Raw genomic sequence first — 20,695 nt, forward strand, 5'->3', positions numbered from 1 at the left:
CCAACATCCACTGAAATCGAAAACAAAGGGTCGAAACCACCAAATTGCAAAATAAAAAACCAACACAATTCAATTATTGCTCCCAATTATAAAATCATGAAATAACCAGTAAATAAAGTAGAGAATATTGGAACAATAGTTAGAGGAAGAAGAAGAACTACCATAGCGTACTATACACAGAAGCACCAAACTGAGCCGAACAAAAGAGAGGAGAGGGACATGAGAGGGAGATTAGAAAGCTCACCTGTACAACCAACCAAAATTGAAGAAGAGGAACCACCTCACAGAGCGCAAACTGCGCGAAACCACCAAATCGAACAGAAGAAAAGAGAGGAAAGGGAGAGAAGAGTGCAAGCTCACGTCAACAGCCACCCGAAACCACCGAAAGGCAATCAGAAATAAATGCTAGCCACCAGAGCCACGAAATCGAGGGACTTGAGAGAGGAGATTTTAGGACAAGTGGTGCCTCGAGGGAAGAGGGCATCCAAGGAAGGAATGAGGGAAGTGAAGGAAAAGTAATAGTGAGGAATGTGGACCGCGGGGTCCAACGCGCGACCCGCGTTTTGCATAAAATTAAGACAGTTTTAACTGTAAACAAACACTGCAAATTGCGGTATGAATCTGCACCACAGAGAAACCGCCTCCCAAACAGGCAGTAAATCGATTGATTGGGTTTGTGTCTTGGTTTAAGTCAATATTTTGTCTAAATTGGCCTATTTTGTTTATTTTAAGTTTGAATTCAATAGAAATCAAATAAACTAAATCAGATTAATCAATCATAATATATGCGATTATAATTTTAGCTGTACTTTTAATTACCCAAGTCATTTAATTAATTCTGGTGGAATCACAGTACTTATGTGATTTACCTTTTTTGAAACTCTTGATGCTTTAATATCTATCAAATTTGAACAAATTATTAAACCAACTAAAAGTGAACCATTAAAAATCTTTTAAAATCAAATGTGACCAAATTAAACCCAGTAAAAAAAAAAATTGATTGGACAGATCAGGAGGTGGGTGATGAGAATTTGAGGAGAGCTGGGAGTCCTGATTATGATGACGACTAGGATAGAAGATTTAGGGTGTGTTTGGGGCAGCGGGGCGAATTGCACTTTGTGGCGTTTGGCAAAACAATGTTTTGCTTAATTTTTCAAGGTCTATTTGGTGCAGGTGTAATTGTTTGATGAAACAATTATGAAGCTGTTGCAGAAAAAACTGTTTTTCAAAAAGCTTTAATGACTATTAGAAATTTATTTTATTTTTAAAAAATTAGACTATAGTTTTCTGGAAGTCACCACACTTTAACAGCTCGGGCCGAAAAAATAGCTTTCTACTACAGAAATTTCTAAAAAGCAGCGAGAAAGCAGTGCCCCAAACATAATTGTGGCGGTCGTCTGAAAAATAAAACATACAGAAAGTTATCTCAAACAGACCTTCAAAAAACTTTGGTGAGAAGCCGTATTCTGCAATCTGACTTGGCTAAGTGTGATGGCTGCCAGAAAATTGTGGTTGTACTTTTTGAAAATAAGATAAAATTTTAATTTAATAACCATCTTAGTTTTTTGAACAAAAATTTCCTTAACAACAGCTTCACAATTGCATCTTCAGACAACATCGATTGCCCTAAAGGGACCCTTAGTCAGTAAGATATTTGTACTCGAAGCCTTTCTAGTTGGAGTTCTACCTTGGGTCTAAAGAGAATATTATCAAGTAGTACCTGATAAGCTTGTTGTTTGCTCGCTCAAGAAGATAGAAGGTGATAAAAGGTGTTGCAAATAGAGGTCGTTCATTTGGTGGCTAGAAGACTTAGGCTTTGATGGATGGAGTGGAAAAGGGTTTCACAACTGCATCTTCAAACAACATCAATTGCCCTAAAGGAACTCTTAGTCAGTGTGATATTTGTACTTCAAGCCTTCTAGTTGGAGTTGTGTCTTGTGTCTGAAGAGAATATTATCAAGTAGTACCTGATAAGCCTGCCTGTTTGCTCGCTCAAGAAGATAGAAGGTGATAACAGGTGTTGCAAATTAAGGTCGTTCATTCGGTGGCTAGAAGACTTAGGGGGTTGGATGCATGGAGTGGAAAAGGGTTTCCCAGCTAGCTTTATATGGTGACTATGTAATCATCACTGAAGGAACATATTGATGAGATTCACAATTGGCTAGACATTGCTTTGGAAAAGGTGGATGTTGATGCTAACAAGTTGATTAACAATGTTGTGTCAATGCTCGATGAGAATGCATTCTAGTTGGATTATATTAAGTCACCGTTTGTTCATGCATCTCTATCACATTGGACTTCTAGTCGCAAGTGTAGGTGAAGAACTTGGAGATGATGTCGATGGCTCTAGCATAGATTGACCATCTAGCACACCATAGTGCAAGGGTCCCTTTGAACTATTCTGCTTGGCGTGTGGGTTATTTAAATACCGTGCAAGATATTATAGAGTTATGAATAATTTATTATTAGTTTGGCAATATTGAAAGAAAATATCCAAATGCAAAAATAGATATCAATATCATGTAAGTTCCACATGAGAATGCTATAAATTACATGTCACATAATTGGTATCACTTTATTTTACAAAGCCTACATATTTGCAGACTAGATCATTCCTAATAGTTTGCCATTAATCTAACATTCCCTTTTTTTTGGGTAGCTAATGAATGAAAGCACCAATAGAGTCTTGGCTCAAGCAGCATGCTTCTTGATTTATAACCTAGAGGTCTCAAGCATTAATCTCGGTAGACCCAACTATGATGAATCTTTCCTATTTCATTGAAAATTAATATTTGTAGTTTGTAATATGCCCACCTTCTATCTGTATTGGCCTTCTACTTGTGCCTTATATTTGTACTAGCTTTAACCCAGCCTAATAAAAATATGGGATATATTTTTATTCTTTTTTGGAAGATTTGCATACACACCGCTCACTTTCTATATATTTACATATCTAAACCCTTTGATTCAATTTTTATATATGGCTCGTAGGAAGTCGAAGAGAATAAATTTATATGCAAATAATTTTATTTTTAGTGTTCTTTATAATTATATATATATATAAACTACCTAATATAAAGATAATAAAAATAAAGATTAGTTCAAATAAAGTGTATTAAGGATGAAAATCAAAATGTGTTTTTCTTAGATGATATTTGACATAGATGGGTGAGATATTTTTATAAACTTTTCAATGAATACTATCAACTTTAGTGATCTTAATATCATAAATAATAATTTTTTTTTATTTTTACTATTGTTATAGTAAAACGAAAGTTGAGGTGTTAAAAAAATGATGAGTGGAAAAGCAATATGACATGATATTCTAATAGAAATGTGAAAATGTTTTGAAGATTTTGAAATGTTTTGGGTTGTTAAACATTTGAATATTATTTTAAAAATTAAAAAGATGTCTGATGGAGAGAAAGAATTTATTGGTTCCTATTTTAAGAATTAAGGGAATGCACAAGAGTGTGCAAATTATAGAAAAATTAAGTTAATGTTTCATATTTTAAAGTTTTGGGTGAGAGTAACTTAACATAGGTTATGACATGATATAAAAATTTCCTAAAATCAGTCGGACAAGTCTACTATGAAACCTATACATTTATTGAAAGATTTGATGGAGAAGTGCATGGAGAGTACCTAGGATCTACATATGATTTTTGTTGATACGGAAAAAGCTTATGATATGGTTCAAGGAGTACTTTGGATAGTTATAGAAACGAAAGATGTTGATATCCCTTATATTCAAGTCATTAACAATATGTATATTAGACCAGTTACTTGTGTTCGAAGACAAGGAGGATTGACGAAGTATTTTTCTATTTCAGTTAGATGACATTAGGGACTGACTTTAAGCCAGTATCTTTTTGCTTGATTATGGATGTTCTTATTGGACATTTGTAGGAGGATATATGTTGATATATGTTTTTTTCTGATAATATCCTATTCATGGATAAGAAGAGATAGAATTCAGGAAATATTTGAATTATGGAGGCCAATTTTAGAATTCAAAGGTTTTTTTTATTAAATTTAAAACTAAATACATGGAATGTGATTTTAGTAGTAGTTGATTTAATTGGGCAGTTGTAGCAATTGATAATCAAGTTATTAAAAGGAGCGAACATTTTAGATATTTCGGGTCTATTGTTTAAAGTGATGGTGAGTGATGGTGATATAAATGGTGATATAAATGGGGATGTTGTTAGTAGAATTCAAGTTGGATGGTTGAAGTAGACTACAGTGAGCTATTGGGTGACAAAAAGTACCGCATGAACTTAAAGTTATGCAATGATGCTGCGACCTGCAATACTTTATGGCGTAGATTGTTGGCCTGTATTACGGAAGCGTAAAATTAAGTGTTGTTGAGATGAGAATGCTCAGGTGGATGAGCGATTTCATATTTAGAGACAATGTGAAATAAATATATCCATGAAAGAGTTGGAGTAGCTCCAATGGCCGACAAGATTAGAGAGAATCGCCTTAGATAGTTTGGTTACGTTGAACATCAACCATCTGATGAACCAGTTAGGAGAGTAGATGTTTTAGATTTGACTCATTTTAAGAAGGCTAGAGGTGCTACGAGTGTGTCTAGCCTATGGAAAAATTTGTCTTTTGTACGCTTAAGGACAATTTAGTTTTTTAATATTATTATTGTTGGGTATAAATAGGCTTGTTATGTCTAGAGTTAGTTTTAATGCATGAGATTGAGTTGTGAGTCTTAGGTTTAGGTCTTGGGAGAAATTTTCTACCTCTCGGATTGTAGGAATTTGGAGAGATCGCCTACCTTTCGAATTGTAAGTGTTTATCTTTTATATTTGTGTGAGTTGTTTGGATTATTAAGGAAAATATTCGTGTTTGCAATAATTTTCTGTGGAAAGCGTGGTGATTTTTGTCTCATATCATAACAAATTGGTATCATAGCCTAACCCTAGATCCAACAGCCCCGACCTCCTCGACCGGTTTCAGCAGCTGCCTCCCTTTCCAAGCAGTCAGCCTTCCCTTGCTGCTTTTTCCGTTGATCTGCAGCATACTTGTGCCAAAATCAGTGCTAATCTGCAGCTTACCTGTAGCAAAAAAGAGTCTCCTTGTAACATCGATGTTCTGCCGTTGATTTACTTATTCCTCTGCTGCTGATTTGCAACTTCCTCTGCCGCTGATCTGTAGCTTATCTGTGCCAAAATCAGCTTTGATCTGCAACTTACTTGTAGCATAAATGAGTCTCTTTGTAACTTCCTGATCTGCCATTGATTTACTTCTTCCTCCACTGCTAATTTACAACTTCCTCTGCCACTGATCTACAACTTATCTATTACTATTCAGATCGGCGACGGGCATACATTCTTGTGATATAGACCCATGAAACAATTGATAGGATTTCAACTTACAGGTGTTTTCGTGCTTTGTTATCAAAACTTTTTCGGAGTGATGACAACAAAAAGAGTGCATGATTTAGAGAAAAAGTTGGAGAAAGAGATTAGTCAAATAAGATCTGGGATGGAAGAAAGGTTTGCCACCATAAATGATAAATTTTCTTTCATGAAAAACTGAATGGAATAGCATGGGGGAAATTTGAGAGATGCTAAAGAATCGATCGACAACTCAATTTACAAACCCTAACCAAAAGTTGATTGGAGAATCCGTGGAAAAATCAAAAGGAAAATAGATCAAATGTGAAGAACAGAAGGAAAACATTTATCATCACGAATCTCCTCTCAGGGCTCCGATTAGGGCATATTAGAGATTTTTTACGGAGGCGGTTGGGCCAAAACAGGGAGAAGGGATTATGCTAGAGGTTTGGAGGAGCAAGAAGAAGAAGAAGGGAGAGAAGCAGGGAGGGGATATGACTACGATCGAAGGAATGAGTTGTACCCTCGATACATGGAGGGATATAATAGATGAAGAAGAAGTTGAGGTGGAGATGTTAGATTTAGGAAGTTGAAGATGTCGATCTTCGAGGGGAAAGATGCACATGTGTGGGTCTACCAGGCGAAGCAATACTTTGCGGTGCCAGGTTTAAATGGAGAGGAGAAACTCATGGCGGTATGATTATGCTTGGAAGGGAAAGCTTTTGCCTGATTTCAATGTAGGGAGGCTAGATACCCAATTCGTTCGTGGGATGAATTTAAGGATTGTTTGTTGGATTCTTTCGAGTCATTCTGGAAGGAGACCTGCACGAGCAATTCTATGTCTTAACTCAGGAGGGGATGATTAAGGAATATAGAGAGATATTTGAATTACTGTCGGGACGACTGTGTGGGCTGAAGTAGGACCGGAGGGGAATTTCATGAAGGGCTTAAAGTCCAATATACGTGCAACGCTCTGATTACTAAGACTGCGGGGGTTGAGGGATATGATGGAACTAGCTCAGATTGTGGAGGATAAGAACCAAATGAAGAAAATCGGTAGGAGCACCACAGATGAAGCGTCATATGGAACTGCTGCAACCACGATGATGCCAAAAAGTGCAAACTCTGGAAGTCCAGAGGGAGGTTGCACGAGACGCAAATAATGGACCACTACTAGGAGCAACACAAATGCCTTATAGAGATAGATTCGGGAGAAACGAGCCAAGGAGTGATGTTTTCGGTGTGATAAGAAGTTTATTCTAGGACATTCTTGCAAGGATCAAAAACTACAAGTTCTCATAGTACTGGATGAAATGGCAGGGAATGAAGAAATTGAGACGATTGTGGGGGAATAGTAGGAACACTCATTTCTTCCCATCTTGAGGACAATGTGTCATTTGGGAGGGGTGTATTTCTATAAGGGTGCCTAGCTTAAAGGAAAATTTGCCTTTTGTACACCTAAGGGCAATTTAGTCTTTAATTATTATTATTGTTGGGTATAAATATGCTTGTTATATTTAGAGTTAGATTTCATGCATGAGATTGAGTTGTGAGTCTTAGGTTTAGGTCTTGAGAGAGATTACCTACCTCTTGAATTGTAGGAATTTTGAGAGGTTGTCTACCTCTCAAATTTTAGGTGTTTAGCTTTTGTATTTGTGTGAGTTATTTGAATTATTGAATAAAATATTTGTGTTTGCCATTATTTTTTGTGGAAAGACGTGCCAATTTTGCCTTTGATTATAGAAATTATGTAAATTTATTAGAATTAATAGAAAATATGACACTCGATAGGACACAATTAAGAAAAAAATGATTCATGTAGTAGACCCCACTTCGTGGGACAGTTTTGTTGTTGTTGCCGCCTTATGCATGAAAAGGTCTTTCACTTTTTGAAAATAAAAAATAATGCTATTTTTATATGATATGAAAGATTTGAGTGGTATAAATATAAACAGTAGGATTTAAGTGATAGATATGTAAATACATAGGAATTGGGTGGCGTGCATGTAAATACCTTTTTTTTTTAAGTAACTAACGAATGAAAGCGTGAAATATTATCGCTTAATATTATTTTTAAATAAGTTTTGAAAATTAAATAAAATAAATTTTGTTTGAAATGTCGAGTCAAATTAGATTGAAAAAACATAAAGCAATCAAAAAATTGAATCAAACAGTAAAAAAAAAATAGTAGACATAAATGCAAAATTGAAGTCATATGTGTTTGTTTCAATTTGTTGAGCGGTTCCAAGTAAATGGAGTCATCATCCTTTTGCAAAGCCATCTCATTGTCTCCCATGAGCTTATGAGTGAAGATTGGTAATTGTTAATGCATCATTCCAAGGGTTTGTTAGCCAAGGAGGCGAAACCATCTTGATGTGCTAAGAGGAGTCGTTCTCTTTGAAAGGCTATTAAGAGGACTTAAGTAGATTTGCATGCGAAGAGATGGCATCATCTCTCGTTTGCGAATCGAAGAGGAGATGAAGCTAGCCCAACATGCAATGAATTGCCAAGGGGAACCAAGCGAGTGCGTGTTTGTGGGAGTTATAATAAACCTTAAAATCCTAATGAAATAAATATTAATGAAATGTTGTTAATAATAGTTTTAAGCAATTGAATAGAGAAATAAATTGGCATGTTTCTAGGGCAAACGTTCCTTGTGTTCTGATCCATCAATAACACAAATAAAATGCACTGTTTTGACATTTTGCTCCTTGCTATAGAGATAGGGCGGGGGGTGCCACAATGATTAAATATCGTGTGCTCTTGTTATTCATTAGATAGACTATCTCTAATGAGCAACATTTAATGTCCCAATTACCACCAACTTGTGTATAGCCTGCCTAAATGAGGTTTTTTATTGGTTAGCCTGGAACATAATCAATCCCAGAGGAAGGAGAGCTGTTGCTAGTTAGCAATTGGAGGAGTGAGGACCTCCTAATTGGGGAGGGTAGTAACAATGTGTAGAGAGTGGCTTCTAAGGGTTGTCTAGTAGTAAGTTTGATCAGGGTTGGGTGAGGCTTTTTGTGAATGATTTTTATTCTCATGTTTTCGTACATAAACTATGTATTCATGTAATTTCTTTGAATATTAATAAATTATTTTTTGTTAATTTTATTCTTTATTTATGTTATTATTCTTGTCTTTTGAAACTGTTAGTTGGGTTAGGTTTGAGCTTTATTTGAGTGGGGGTACAAGAATCATTCAAATGGTGTACTCAGAATTGAATTTTATCGAATAAAACATTGAAGCACCCTCTAATTGATTGAATTTGTCATCATTCTGATAAAAAGGCTATTTGTTCTTTGTGATCATCCTATTTAACTACTTATAATTAATAAATAATCTAAAATTTCATAGACTTTATACAAATAAATTAGGTGCTCTCCAAGGTGACATATAGTGCATATGAAACTTACATCTAATAATCTTGCAACTAATTTTAAGCACTTGAAGCTTTGTAGCATTCATTAGAATGTAAGCGTGGTGTGATTAAGTAAGTAGTAACAAATTCAATTTTACAATTCATAGGTAGCTATATTAGGTAGCATGGAAAATTTTCTACATGCCTTTTTACTATAGGCACGCTCACTGTGAACTTGATACTGGGTTTATCATCCATTTCAAAAGTCAAGTTTGTCTTATATCCATTATATATACAAAAGAGATACCATAAAGTTGTCTTGAGATAAAGATATCCTTAACAAAACAAAATTTATACTTGCCTTGTGATAAAAATATCACATTTGTTTAAATAATCAATGATAATAAGATGTAATGACAATCAATCCGTTCAATAGATTAGACTGAATATCTTTAATGAAAAAAATAATAATGCTAGAAGATAGATGCGTATCAGATATAATCACATCACAACAATCAATGCATGTGTGGCCTTTCAAATTTTTCCCGACAAGAATTATAGTGGATATTTCAAAAGCTATGGCTGCATGCTCAATATATAGACACACCATAATATAAGAGACATAAACTAATGTGATGTTTGAGACAAATAATGTTGTAGTTAGATGGCCAAAACAATTACCACATTTAGGGAGAGTTGAAGAACCCATGATGCTATTACATAGACTCTAGATTGAGATTATTGACCAAACTGCTATCGAATTCCAAACTGTCCTATACTAAGAAATCAATTCTTTCTTACCGGTATAATAGCCATAACAGCTCGTTCTATTGTGATGAGAGAAACCCCTCACTATGTGTCAAGCCTATTTATATTTAAAACAAGCATTTAGTGCCCTGTAAAATTAAACTTTAAATGAAAGCCCAATATTATATTAACGATTAGAATATAATACTCTTGCCTTTAAAAGAAAGCTCAATCTTTGTTATAGGGGTCACCAATTTGTTTAGCGCCACTCAACTTGTTTTTTGGATGTTGTGTGATATTCTAATGGATGCCACTTATTCACCCATCCAAACTGCTTCTTATGTTTCAAACCTTTATCTTTTTTAGCATTTTTAGTCTTTCCTTCTCATCCCCTTGAGACAGAATTTGCTTCTTTTTTTTATTATTAGTGACGTTCTCTCAGTCAGCTTAAAAAAAACAATGATCTTGAGAAGTTGAGGAAGTATTTCATCCTCAATCATGCCACTATTGCCAACAATTGCGGTACATAGCTTGCCTACCTTGACAATTGAGCCTCACATTCTATCATCATGAGTTCTTAGCTTTTTGACTATCATGCTTGTTGGATTTTGTTTGTCTGTCTGGGTTATGTCAGATTCTTACTACGAAGCATAGTGAGAAAATTAAGAAAATAAAAGGAAAAGTTCAATATCAACTCAGTGAACAGTAATATTGTAAATAAGAAGCCATAATAGCTAAGCTATGTAAAAGAGCATAAAAATGGACTGAAAATGACATCAGAGTTCGTTCTTCCCTATGACCCTATTTATAGGCAAAGGTTTGAGTTTTAGTGTTATAGGAATGACTACAGAATATTCTATACATTTGAGAAAGTACGAAGAGTAGTACATGTGATGTATAGCCTAGGCAAGAACTTGAATTTGGACATGGTTTTCAACCATGTGATTAGATATGCTAACTCTTATAGTGGTAGTCGTCAAGTGGCTTTCTGAGCTTGGGGATACTGTTTGGATTTAAGTTGGGCTAGCAAGTTTGATGTTGTCTTTGGATGTGCTATTCGTGAGTTGGATGTATCCCCATATTTTGATGAGTCCAATTTGATTCTTGTGGGCAATGGTCTTGAACCTGGCTTGGCAAGCTCTTTTGGGACATGGCTAGCAAGTTCACCTTGAGCTTGGCTTGGCGAGTCATCGTGGACTTGGTTGACTAGCCCATTCTGAGCTTGTATAGTGAGTCATCTTGGGACCCATCCAATGATTTCATCTTGAGTTTTTATTTTTCCCTTTCGCATGGACAAGTCCTCCCTTAGGATATACAATGCCTTGGGCAGAATTTTGATGGTCCTATATGATGGTCCAATGTCAATTAAATGTTGTACTTTTGTTGTTTTGTTAATACTATGCATCCCGCTTTCTTGCATGTGTGTCGGGTGCTAATTTTTTTTTTCTAGCTAATCCATACTTCATAATATTTTCGTCATCCTTATTAGCCTAGATTTTTCCTCTAATTGATCTATCCTTCCCTTCAAAAATTTATGAGGCAACACATGTATAATATGTACCACTCCCCCACCCAAAGATAGAATGTTGACACCAATGATTTCTAATACTTATGAATCTATTCCACTAGTGCTTACTTGTAGAGCTATGTTTTATTGTTGCGCATTGTTTTGCTCTATTTGTAGCACCCTCTTGTTGCATGCCAACCATGTAGCAAGTTGGTGACCCAAAATGGTTCGAGCAAAACAGTACTTCAATTAGTTTTTTACAATAAAATTAAGCACATCATAATCTTTACCAATAATTAACCTTTTCTAAGACCAAGGTCACCCGTACTCTTTATATAATATGTTTGAAGATCAAACTTTTACTTTGACATTTGTCTATTCAGTTTCACAAACTTTCGCGAAGTTTTGAAATCATAATGACTATACAAATTGATCATGGGAAATTTTATGCATTTAGACTATGGGCGCGCTTGTTTTGGTGTTTCAACCCCAGTTCCAACCCGAACTCATAAATGTAGCATTTTTATCGAGCATTGGGTGGATGGCGTTGCGAACCGCAGTGCTAATTTTTATTAAACAACAACCGCATTATTTACCCCGCGTCCCGCATTCCATTTTTTTTTCCCCTTATTTACCCAGAAGCCGAGCAGAAAGCTACAACCTCCTCTTTGCAAGAGCGCCACATCGATTGTGACCATCTTCTCTAAAAGTAAGATCTCACGGTTTAATTTTTTATTAAACATTTATTTTTTATTAAATCATTTCTAGAACAACGGTTTTTAAACAACAAAATTTTCACAACAGCTTCTGAACTGAGATTTTATACAACAGTAGCTGTCCCAAATGCACCATAAATATTTATAACATACAATTAGAACTACCCACCATACATAATGGTATCCACCTATGCTGCCAAATATTCGATGTAGTAGTAGTAGCATGATGAATTGGGGAGCATTTTGTATTTTTATATTAAGAGGTTGGTGAATGGCATAAATAGTTTGTAAAACATATGGTCAAAATTACAATTCAACATGATTGTTTGTTCAAGATTCAACAATATGTTAGACTCGTCTCTTGTACTGGATTAGGCTCTAATTTGGGTGTCTAGCTTAAGCTCAACGACAGGAGATTAATCATCTTCTAACATAACACAAATAAGGGAAATAATGACTAGAAGGGCTAGTCAAATAGGTCGAACTTCAGAGATTGAATAAGTTGTAGGTGAAGCTTCTGGGATTGGTGGGGTTAATTGTGTAGATGAGCTGGAGTTTTACCGTCCATATAATGTAACAATCAAGTTTATCTAACAAAATACATTGAAACCATCATTCTTATTCCAAATGTGGGAAACTTAAGGATCACATTAATGAGAATATGAGCCATGAGAATGTCTAATAGTAGATCATGTTAATGCAAAGCAAGTTATTGTAATGATCTTTTGGTTGGTAATTGGTGCATAATAGTTTTCATAATCATAATATGATTCACAGTATGATGCTATCTAACAAATAACACATACAATCATTTATATGTTTAACTGAAAGGCAATAATCGCACGTATCATGATAGGTATGAAGGAGATAAAGTTTTTGCCCATGTTTAGTTTATGGTATATAGGTTTGGGTTTGGTAGGCCGACTAGGGCTTCTGAGGTTAGTTTTGGGGGAGGGGAATTGGAGAAGTTAATTTGGATGTAAGATTAATAATTAAAAACATTTTGACTTTTGATCTGTTTAACTATATGTTAAAGTTTCAATTGGGCGATGAAGTTCGGATTGGATTTACTTGTGCTTATTTGATTTCGTAGAAATTAGCTTAGTTTTAGTTGAATTTATTTATATTGAGTTGTTAAATTGAGTTTGATACTGGTCAGATAGGGTTTGAAATTAGTGTGTTGCTAAGATGAGAATGCTCAGAGATGAGTGGCTTTTACATAAAATGCAAAACAAATATATACATCAAAGGGTTGGAGTAGCTCCAGTGATAGACAAGATTAGAGAGAGTCGTCTTAAATGGTTTGGTCACATTAAACGTCGACCATTTGATGACCTAGGAAGGAGAATAGTTATTTTAGATTTGACTTATGTTAAGAAACATAGAGGTAGACCTAAAAAGACTTGGGCATTTCATATAAAAAATGGTCTTAATTTATTAGAATTAATGAAAATATGACACTCAATAGGACACAATGGAGAAAAAATTTCATATAGCCGACTCCACTTAGTGGGATAAAGGCTTGTTGTTGTTGTAGGGTTTGAAGTTAGTAGAAGTCGTATAAAAATAATTTGTGGAGGGCTGTGGAAGGTTCAATAACAAATGAAACAATATAAAATGTTGAGAAATGAGAAAGATACTTGAAATACTTGGTAAATTACATGCAAACAATAACAGTTAATTCTAAAACTTACAAGAATTCAAAAATGCATCCAAAGAATTTATAACAGATGAAATTTGGTGGGGGTGAAATACAAAATATAATAAAGCTATTTTGGACTAGGGCTTATAATTAGGCACACTTTTTGACCTTTGACTAGGTATACCACAAGTTAAAGTCAATTGAGAGATGGATTTGGTTGAGATTAAGTGATTTGGTGGAAAAAAGTGGTTTGAGTTTGTTTTTAGTGGAGATATCAGATTGAGCATGGATTTTGGTAGGTTAGGATTTGGATTCAAGAAACGTGATAGAAAAATTGTAAAGTGCTTCTTGAAGGTTTAGAGGAAAGAAGAAATAATAGAGAAGGTGGAGAAATGAGAAAGTTACAGTCGAAATATTGAAAGAATTAAATGCAAAAAATAACGATAGGAACTGATAACTACATCAAATGAACTTTAAATGAAGTTTGGTGGAGATGAAGTACAACATATGAAAAGTTTATGTATTAATTTACTTAATTTTGTTGACATTTGATATGAAAATCAAGCCAAATGCTGGGTAAGAATTTTAGAAACCATTAATTAGTAGTTGCAAAAAATTTCAATTCCAAAATAAGTATTTGGCTGGAAGATTTTGCTTTGTTATTGTGCCAAAAGATATGGAAAAGATCAGCGAGGTGGAAAAAAGATGAAAAAAATTGGGGAAAATAGATCAAAATTGAAGGATGAACTTTAGATCATGTAAACTTAATATTTGATGAATATTCATCACAAAATTTGGAATATATTGAACTTCAAACTGACACGAAGTGAGGAGAGTCCAAGGGGTACTCAGGGGTAATCACATTTTTTTTTTTTTTTTTGTGTGAATTCATGTATTTTCATTCATCATTTAATAAAAGAAAAACTCGAGTTCTTTGTGTAACTTAGGATCCAAGAGGTTCAAACGCCTGATATACCCTTACATCATTAAAAAAATAGAAAAGACGACATGATTACAGCACGGAAAATGAATGATTCAATGTAAAATAAATTCCAACATAAACATAATACAAAAATCTAAGCTAGCATCTTCATATTTGGATCTTGTTTTTACTCCTTTCTCAATCCCATGGTACCTATGATGCATCAATACTTTATAATATCCAAATATGTAGTTTTTGACATATACAATACATGCCATACGCCCAACACCCAACACCCCCATGACATGCACTTAACTCATGTCAAACATACCGTCAACTTGTCCAAATATATTAAGGACACATGAATTTGATATGAGGGTCTTGAGTTAAGTGAAAAGGCAATGACAAGGATTGCGTTTATGACACTTTTGTTTATTATAATTAAGGGGCGTTTACATATATACCACACAATTCTAATATATTTACATATCTAACACTCCACTTTCATGTTTACGTACACAACACTCAAACCTTTGACATCACGTCAAAAATACCACTATCACTAATTTTTTAAAAATGAAATACACATTTTCATGCATAAGTTTTTTATACTAATGTGTTATAAATGTAAATATCAAATTTTAGGTGTTAGATATGTAAATACATAATAATTGTGAATAATTGTGTAGCATGTATGCAAATTTCCTTAATTTCTTTTTTGTTGATTTTGTTGACGAATAAAACTAAATATATTATAAATTAGAATGATCATTTTTTATATATTTAATTTGTGCAATTATTAGTATAAAAATACTATATTGATGAGTAACATATGTTCATAACAAAATTTGGAATATATTGAACTTCAAACTGACACAAAGTGAGGAGAGTCCAAGGGGTAATCACATTTTTTTTTTTTTTTTTGTGTGAATTCATGTATTTTCATTCATCATTTAATAAAAGAAAAACTCGAGTTCTTTGTGTAACTTAGGATCCAAGAGGTTCAAACGCCTGATATACCCTTACATCATTAAAAAAATAGAAAAGACGACATGATTACAGCACGGAAAATGAATGATTCAATGTAAAATAAATTCCAACATAAACATAATACAAAAATCTAAGCTAGCATCTTCATATTTGGATCTTGTTTTTACTCCTTTCTCAATCCCATGGTACCTATGATGCATCAATACTTTATAATATCCAAATATGTAGTTTTTGACATATACAATACATGCCATACGCCCAACACCCAACACCCCCATGACATGCACTTAACTCATGTCAAACATACCGTCAACTTGTCCAAATATATTAAGGACACATGAATTTGATATGAGGGTCTTGAGTTAAGTGAAAAGGCAATGACAAGGATTGCGTTTATGACACTTTTGTTTATTATAATTAATTTTTGGGGCATTTACATATATACCACACAATTCTAATATATTTACATATCTAACACTCGACTTTCATGTTTACATACATAACACTCAAACCTTTGACATCACATCAAAAATACCACTATCAAAATGAAATACGCATTTTCATGCATAAGTTTTTGATACTAATGCATTATAAATGTAAATATCAAATTTTAGGTGTTAGATATGTAAATACATAATAATTGTGAATAATTGTGTAGCATGTATGCAAATTTCCTTTTTTTTTTTGTTTATTTTTTTGAAGAATAAAATTAAATATATTATAAATTAGAATGCATTCATTTTTTATATATTTAATTTGTGCAATCATTAGTATAAAAATACTATATTGATGAGTAACATATCTTCATATCATTTTTTAAATAATAGATGTTTCTTATGGCTTTGTCGCATCATGCATATGTTTATATAGGTGCATCATAGCAAATTAATTTTTTGAAGAAAACCTAATTGTTTATGTTATGTTAATTGAATGTTGAAAATTCTCCACAATTTATATTTCGAATGAATCTCATCGTTTGCTCTGAATTGAATGTTTCAAGTTATAGTTGTGGAATGAGTATGCTACTAGATACTTTGCTTATTTAAATTCTTGTTGGACTACAAAACTTAACATTACTAGTTTTGTACTTGATTGCACACTTTTCCAGGTTTTTCATTTTTCAAGGTTAGTGTTTTGAAAGCATCCAAGTGCAAAGCCATGCATTAGTACTTCTATTCATAAAGTGCAAATCAAAGTATCCCTTTTATGAACTAGACTTTCGATGGTTTGTATATCATACATACATATAAACGATAGATCATTTAATTAGTAAAATTTTAACAACATCAGGTAATAATTTTCAGCAAATATAAGAATATATTAAATAATAATAATTTTTCAGTCATCCAACAAACAACAACAAGCCTTTATCCCACTATTTGGGGTTGGCTACATGAATCATTTTTCTCCATTGCTTTCTATTGAGTGCCATGTTTTCATTTAATTCTAATAGATTAAGATCATTTTTTTATACAACACGCCCAAATTTTTTTAGGTCTAGCTCTACCTTTCTTTGACATAAGTCGAATCTAAATTATCTACTTGTCTAACTGGATCATCTGATGGTTGACGTTTAATGTGACCAAACCATTTAAGACGACTCTTTCTAATCTTTTCTACCCTTGGAATACACCAACCCTATCACGAATATATTTATTTTGGATTTTGTCTCTAAATGTCAAGTCATTCATCCACATAAGCATTCTCATCTCAGCACGTAACTTTCTCTTATGCTTCCATGTTATCCGAAAGCTAAAAAAATAGCAAAGATATAAATAATAAAATAGTTAAATAATACTTAAAAATAAAATAGTCATGAATTAAGAGACCAGCTAGAGACCAAGAGGTGGTGGCGACTTTGCCATGTGAAAGAGATTGTGAATATGAGACATTGAGAAATATATTCTCAATATGATGCTTCTGAGCGAATGTTACTAGCGCTAGCTGCAAGAGACAATAAGAAGTGTATAACAAACCTAGCAAGCAAGAGAGTGACGGGAAGAATCACCAATAAAATTATAACTTTGCTAGGGTGCAGGAGAATCAATGAGCAATGACTTGGTGACTATAAGAATCAATGAAGGGTAAATGATCATGCCTAACTGTTGAGGCAATGCTGAACCAAATCTTGAAATTTGAACCAGGATTTCATTTTAACTCAGAGGTAAGTACACAAAACTACAAAGCGATGCTTTGTTGCAACCTTGCACTTCACATGCAAGCGATGTGGAGGGTCAGCATATTACTTTGCTTAAAGTGCACTTCTAATAACACTGTTCAAGGCATGATTTTCACTATCATGAAGCGATCATCCTCAACAAAGGTCCTCTCATCCCTAGTTATATCCATGTTGATTTCAAGCTTGCTGAAGAAAGGGGATTATGCTTCATATTGTAGACAGCACTAGTGGGAATTGTGATGCTAATGCTTTGTAATGCTGAGATGGTCTTGTGCAAAGTAGATGCGTGGTCAAATTCCTAGTATTCATAATCCAATATTTTCCTGAGAACATTCAACCAGATGTTAACTATAACTAGAGATGTAAAATTGTTACAAATGGCTTTTTTGTTTTGCTTGTCAGTGGAGCTCTTTCATGAATGCATGTGCTCAAAATTGAATTTGGCAGACTAAATATCTAACTGGCTCTGCAAACCAAAGATTAAAATGGCTTTGCGAGTACTAGAAAATTTAGTGTTCTTAGGCCATGATTTCAGTTTGTAAGTCAAGATGTTATGTGTCCCCCTCAAGAGGGCTTTAAGAAACACCTTGTAGTTGAAGCATTTTGCATTGTTTATGTATAGACTGAATAAGGTTTTCTACGGTTGAAGCATATTTGACACCATTTTGAAAATGTATCGTTTCCTTTATAGGCAAATATGTTTAACTCATGTTGCGTCCTTTGAGGAAAATGTTGGATGTATGTTTTTGAAATGACACATTTCCTTGTTGCATACATTTTCCTTTAATGCTTTCCAAATTTACTTTATTCTATAAGTTACTCCTGTTATCACATTTATGATTCTTATTTTCTTGGGATACAAGTACGAGATGTTTTCCTTAGTGAAATTGTAGATTTTTTTGGCTTTTATAGGCACAATTCCTACTGTTATTTGGACTGCTTTATTTTTTTTTCTTTTGCTGTTGGCTTTATAGTCCCTAATAATTGAAGCGTTCCTGGGCCATTTTGCTTGTTGACTGAGACAATCTGTTACAGTTTATTTTCATTTCTTTTAGTCCCAGCTCTGTACACTCTTGAAATCACTATATATTAAACCAAGTCAAAATCGGGCTACTCTTTCTCCTTTATCGTCATAATCATAACAATGTATGCTCGTCTTTATTCACGACCTTAGTTAAGGCTACGTAGCAGTTATGGAATTTCTTAACTTATCTGGATTTCAGGGGATGGAGGCAACTTGTAGGGTTATTGTGGAAGACACTGAATGTGCCTTCTTTGATAAAGTTGAGAAACTAAAGAACTTTGGAGCCCGGAACAAGGAAAGCATCGCACAACTACTATGGGCATTTTTCCACTTTTGGGCATACTGGCATGATTATACAAATGACGTTATATCTGTACGTACTGGAAGAATTATTAGGTATGCTTTCTGTGACTCTCAAATGTACACAAATTGAGTTTTTACATTTTGCTCTTTGTGCTTATTAGCCTGGTTAGTCCATCTTAGTAATGTGTGGGAAATAAATATCAGATTTTAGATTTGCAAGCTCATTTGGGCATCCATCCCTCATAAGTACTGCTGTATATTGCAAAGTCTTTTTCAGTTCTCTGCTAAAACGTTAGAAGAGTTAAAGCACTTGGTTGTTTGCTTCCGGCATGTCTGGCTGCATCCAATTTGGATTTCATCATGTTTGATATTGTTGAAATTTTGATTTTCCATCGCTTGTCTAGATGACTACATAATGTAGCGTCTGGAATAACAATTTACTAAAATCTGTTTAGAAGATTTTTTTTTTTTTTCCGAGGCCAAACAAAAAAAATAAATAAATAAATAAAAGATGAAGAAAAAGAAAAGAAAATCCATATTTACAGAATCCTTTTAGTAGAGATAAATTGACAATAAACTACTTTCTTTACATCTCAGCTTGTATCCACTTGAGTTTGATATTTATTATGTGCCCAACCATACAAAAAATTTAAACTTAATACGGATCATTTCTGCTTAAAAATGTAATTTTACTTTTATTCTAATTATTCATACAATAATGAAATTGGTTTTGTCAAAATATGGCTTCTAGAACCCATACACTCTTGGTTATTCATTTTGAAGTATTATCTCTATTTATCATTCTCTCCCTCTCTCACCCCAAAGCCCCCTTGCCCATCTTTCTCAACACCATATTTCTGTGAAAGATATTGTATGCTTCAGCCACATAAATTACTCTATAGTTATTTCGCCAGAGATTTCATTCTCAACTAAATATGTATAATCAGGGTAAATGGAACCTTGATATATGCTTAGTTTTCACCTGGTAATGCCAACATTTAAGTAGAGCAGATCATCTACACAGAATCATCCAACATAAATCATAGAGATATATACATGTTTTTGTTCATCTTACTGAATCTCAAACAATGTTATTGAAATACATATTTTCTCTCGCACATAGTTAGCTTTATGCTCTCTTTCAGTAAGCAAGAAAAGGATTGGACGAGACGGATTGGTAACGATCGCCACCTTATATGCATTGAGGACCCTTTTCAAGTTTCGCATGATCTCGGCCGCGTGGTCGATAAGTTCAGCATCAAGATTCTGAGGGAGGAATTTGAAAGGGCTGCCGATATACTGCAATATGATCGGAATCCGACTGTCGCTCTTTTTGAGCCTTATATACCAGGCTCTCCTCCAAAATTGGGTCCCACTGAGGCTGATGAGTCAATTTAGAATCAACTTCATTCTATATCTAATATCTATATATAATAACATTTTGGTATGTGAATTCATGATTGTGTTGTTTTATAGGGGTTTGTGATTTGTATGCTAAAGTTAAAAGAGTTTAAGGTTGTTATTAATGGAGGATGTTATGGCATCCAGTGCAGTCTATGAGTTATATTAGTCTTAATTGTATATAATCCATTAAGCGTATCCTAAAAAATGTCTGGCATATTTGGTAAGTATTTTGTGCTAATATTAAAGATAAAGTTAGCACTAAAAATCTTTTCTGAGCTTTCCCTTGTCGAAATCTATAATCTTTTCTCGCATCTTATGTTGGCATTTGTTAGGGAGTTTGTTATACATGTGAGATAAGAGAGAAGCACCAAAATGGTTTGATAACTTTTTGTAGGGGGCATATTTTAGATTGGGAGTTTATAAATATGTCAATTTTGCCCTCCATTGTGGCTAAAAGAGTTCTCCATGGTGATTATTTTGGCCTGAATATTAAAAGAGTAGGGGAATTAATTTGATGCTTTTGATATTGAAGAATTATTTTGGAACTTG

General features: G+C 33.9%; 1 protein-coding gene across 2 annotated transcripts in view; it reads left to right on the forward strand.

Moving 5' to 3' along the window:
• The window catches only part of LOC110031055 (UTP:RNA uridylyltransferase 1), a 37,184-nt gene extending 16,798 nt beyond the window's left edge, over positions 1–20,386 (forward strand). For both annotated transcript variants that reach the window (XM_020734092.1, XM_020734093.1), the window contains exons 5-6: positions 18,639–18,835; positions 19,888–20,386. In XM_020734092.1, the coding sequence (XP_020589751.1) occupies positions 18,639–18,835; positions 19,888–20,140 (450 nt within the window). In that variant the 3' untranslated portion in view covers positions 20,141–20,386. The remainder of the gene's footprint in view (positions 1–18,638; positions 18,836–19,887) is intronic.
• The last annotated feature ends 309 nt before the right edge of the window (positions 20,387–20,695 follow it).

The sequence above is a fragment of the Phalaenopsis equestris genome, unplaced genomic scaffold (genome assembly GCF_001263595.1).
Source record: "Phalaenopsis equestris unplaced genomic scaffold, ASM126359v1 Scaffold000765, whole genome shotgun sequence".
Classification (NCBI taxonomy): domain Eukaryota; kingdom Viridiplantae; phylum Streptophyta; class Magnoliopsida; order Asparagales; family Orchidaceae; genus Phalaenopsis; species Phalaenopsis equestris.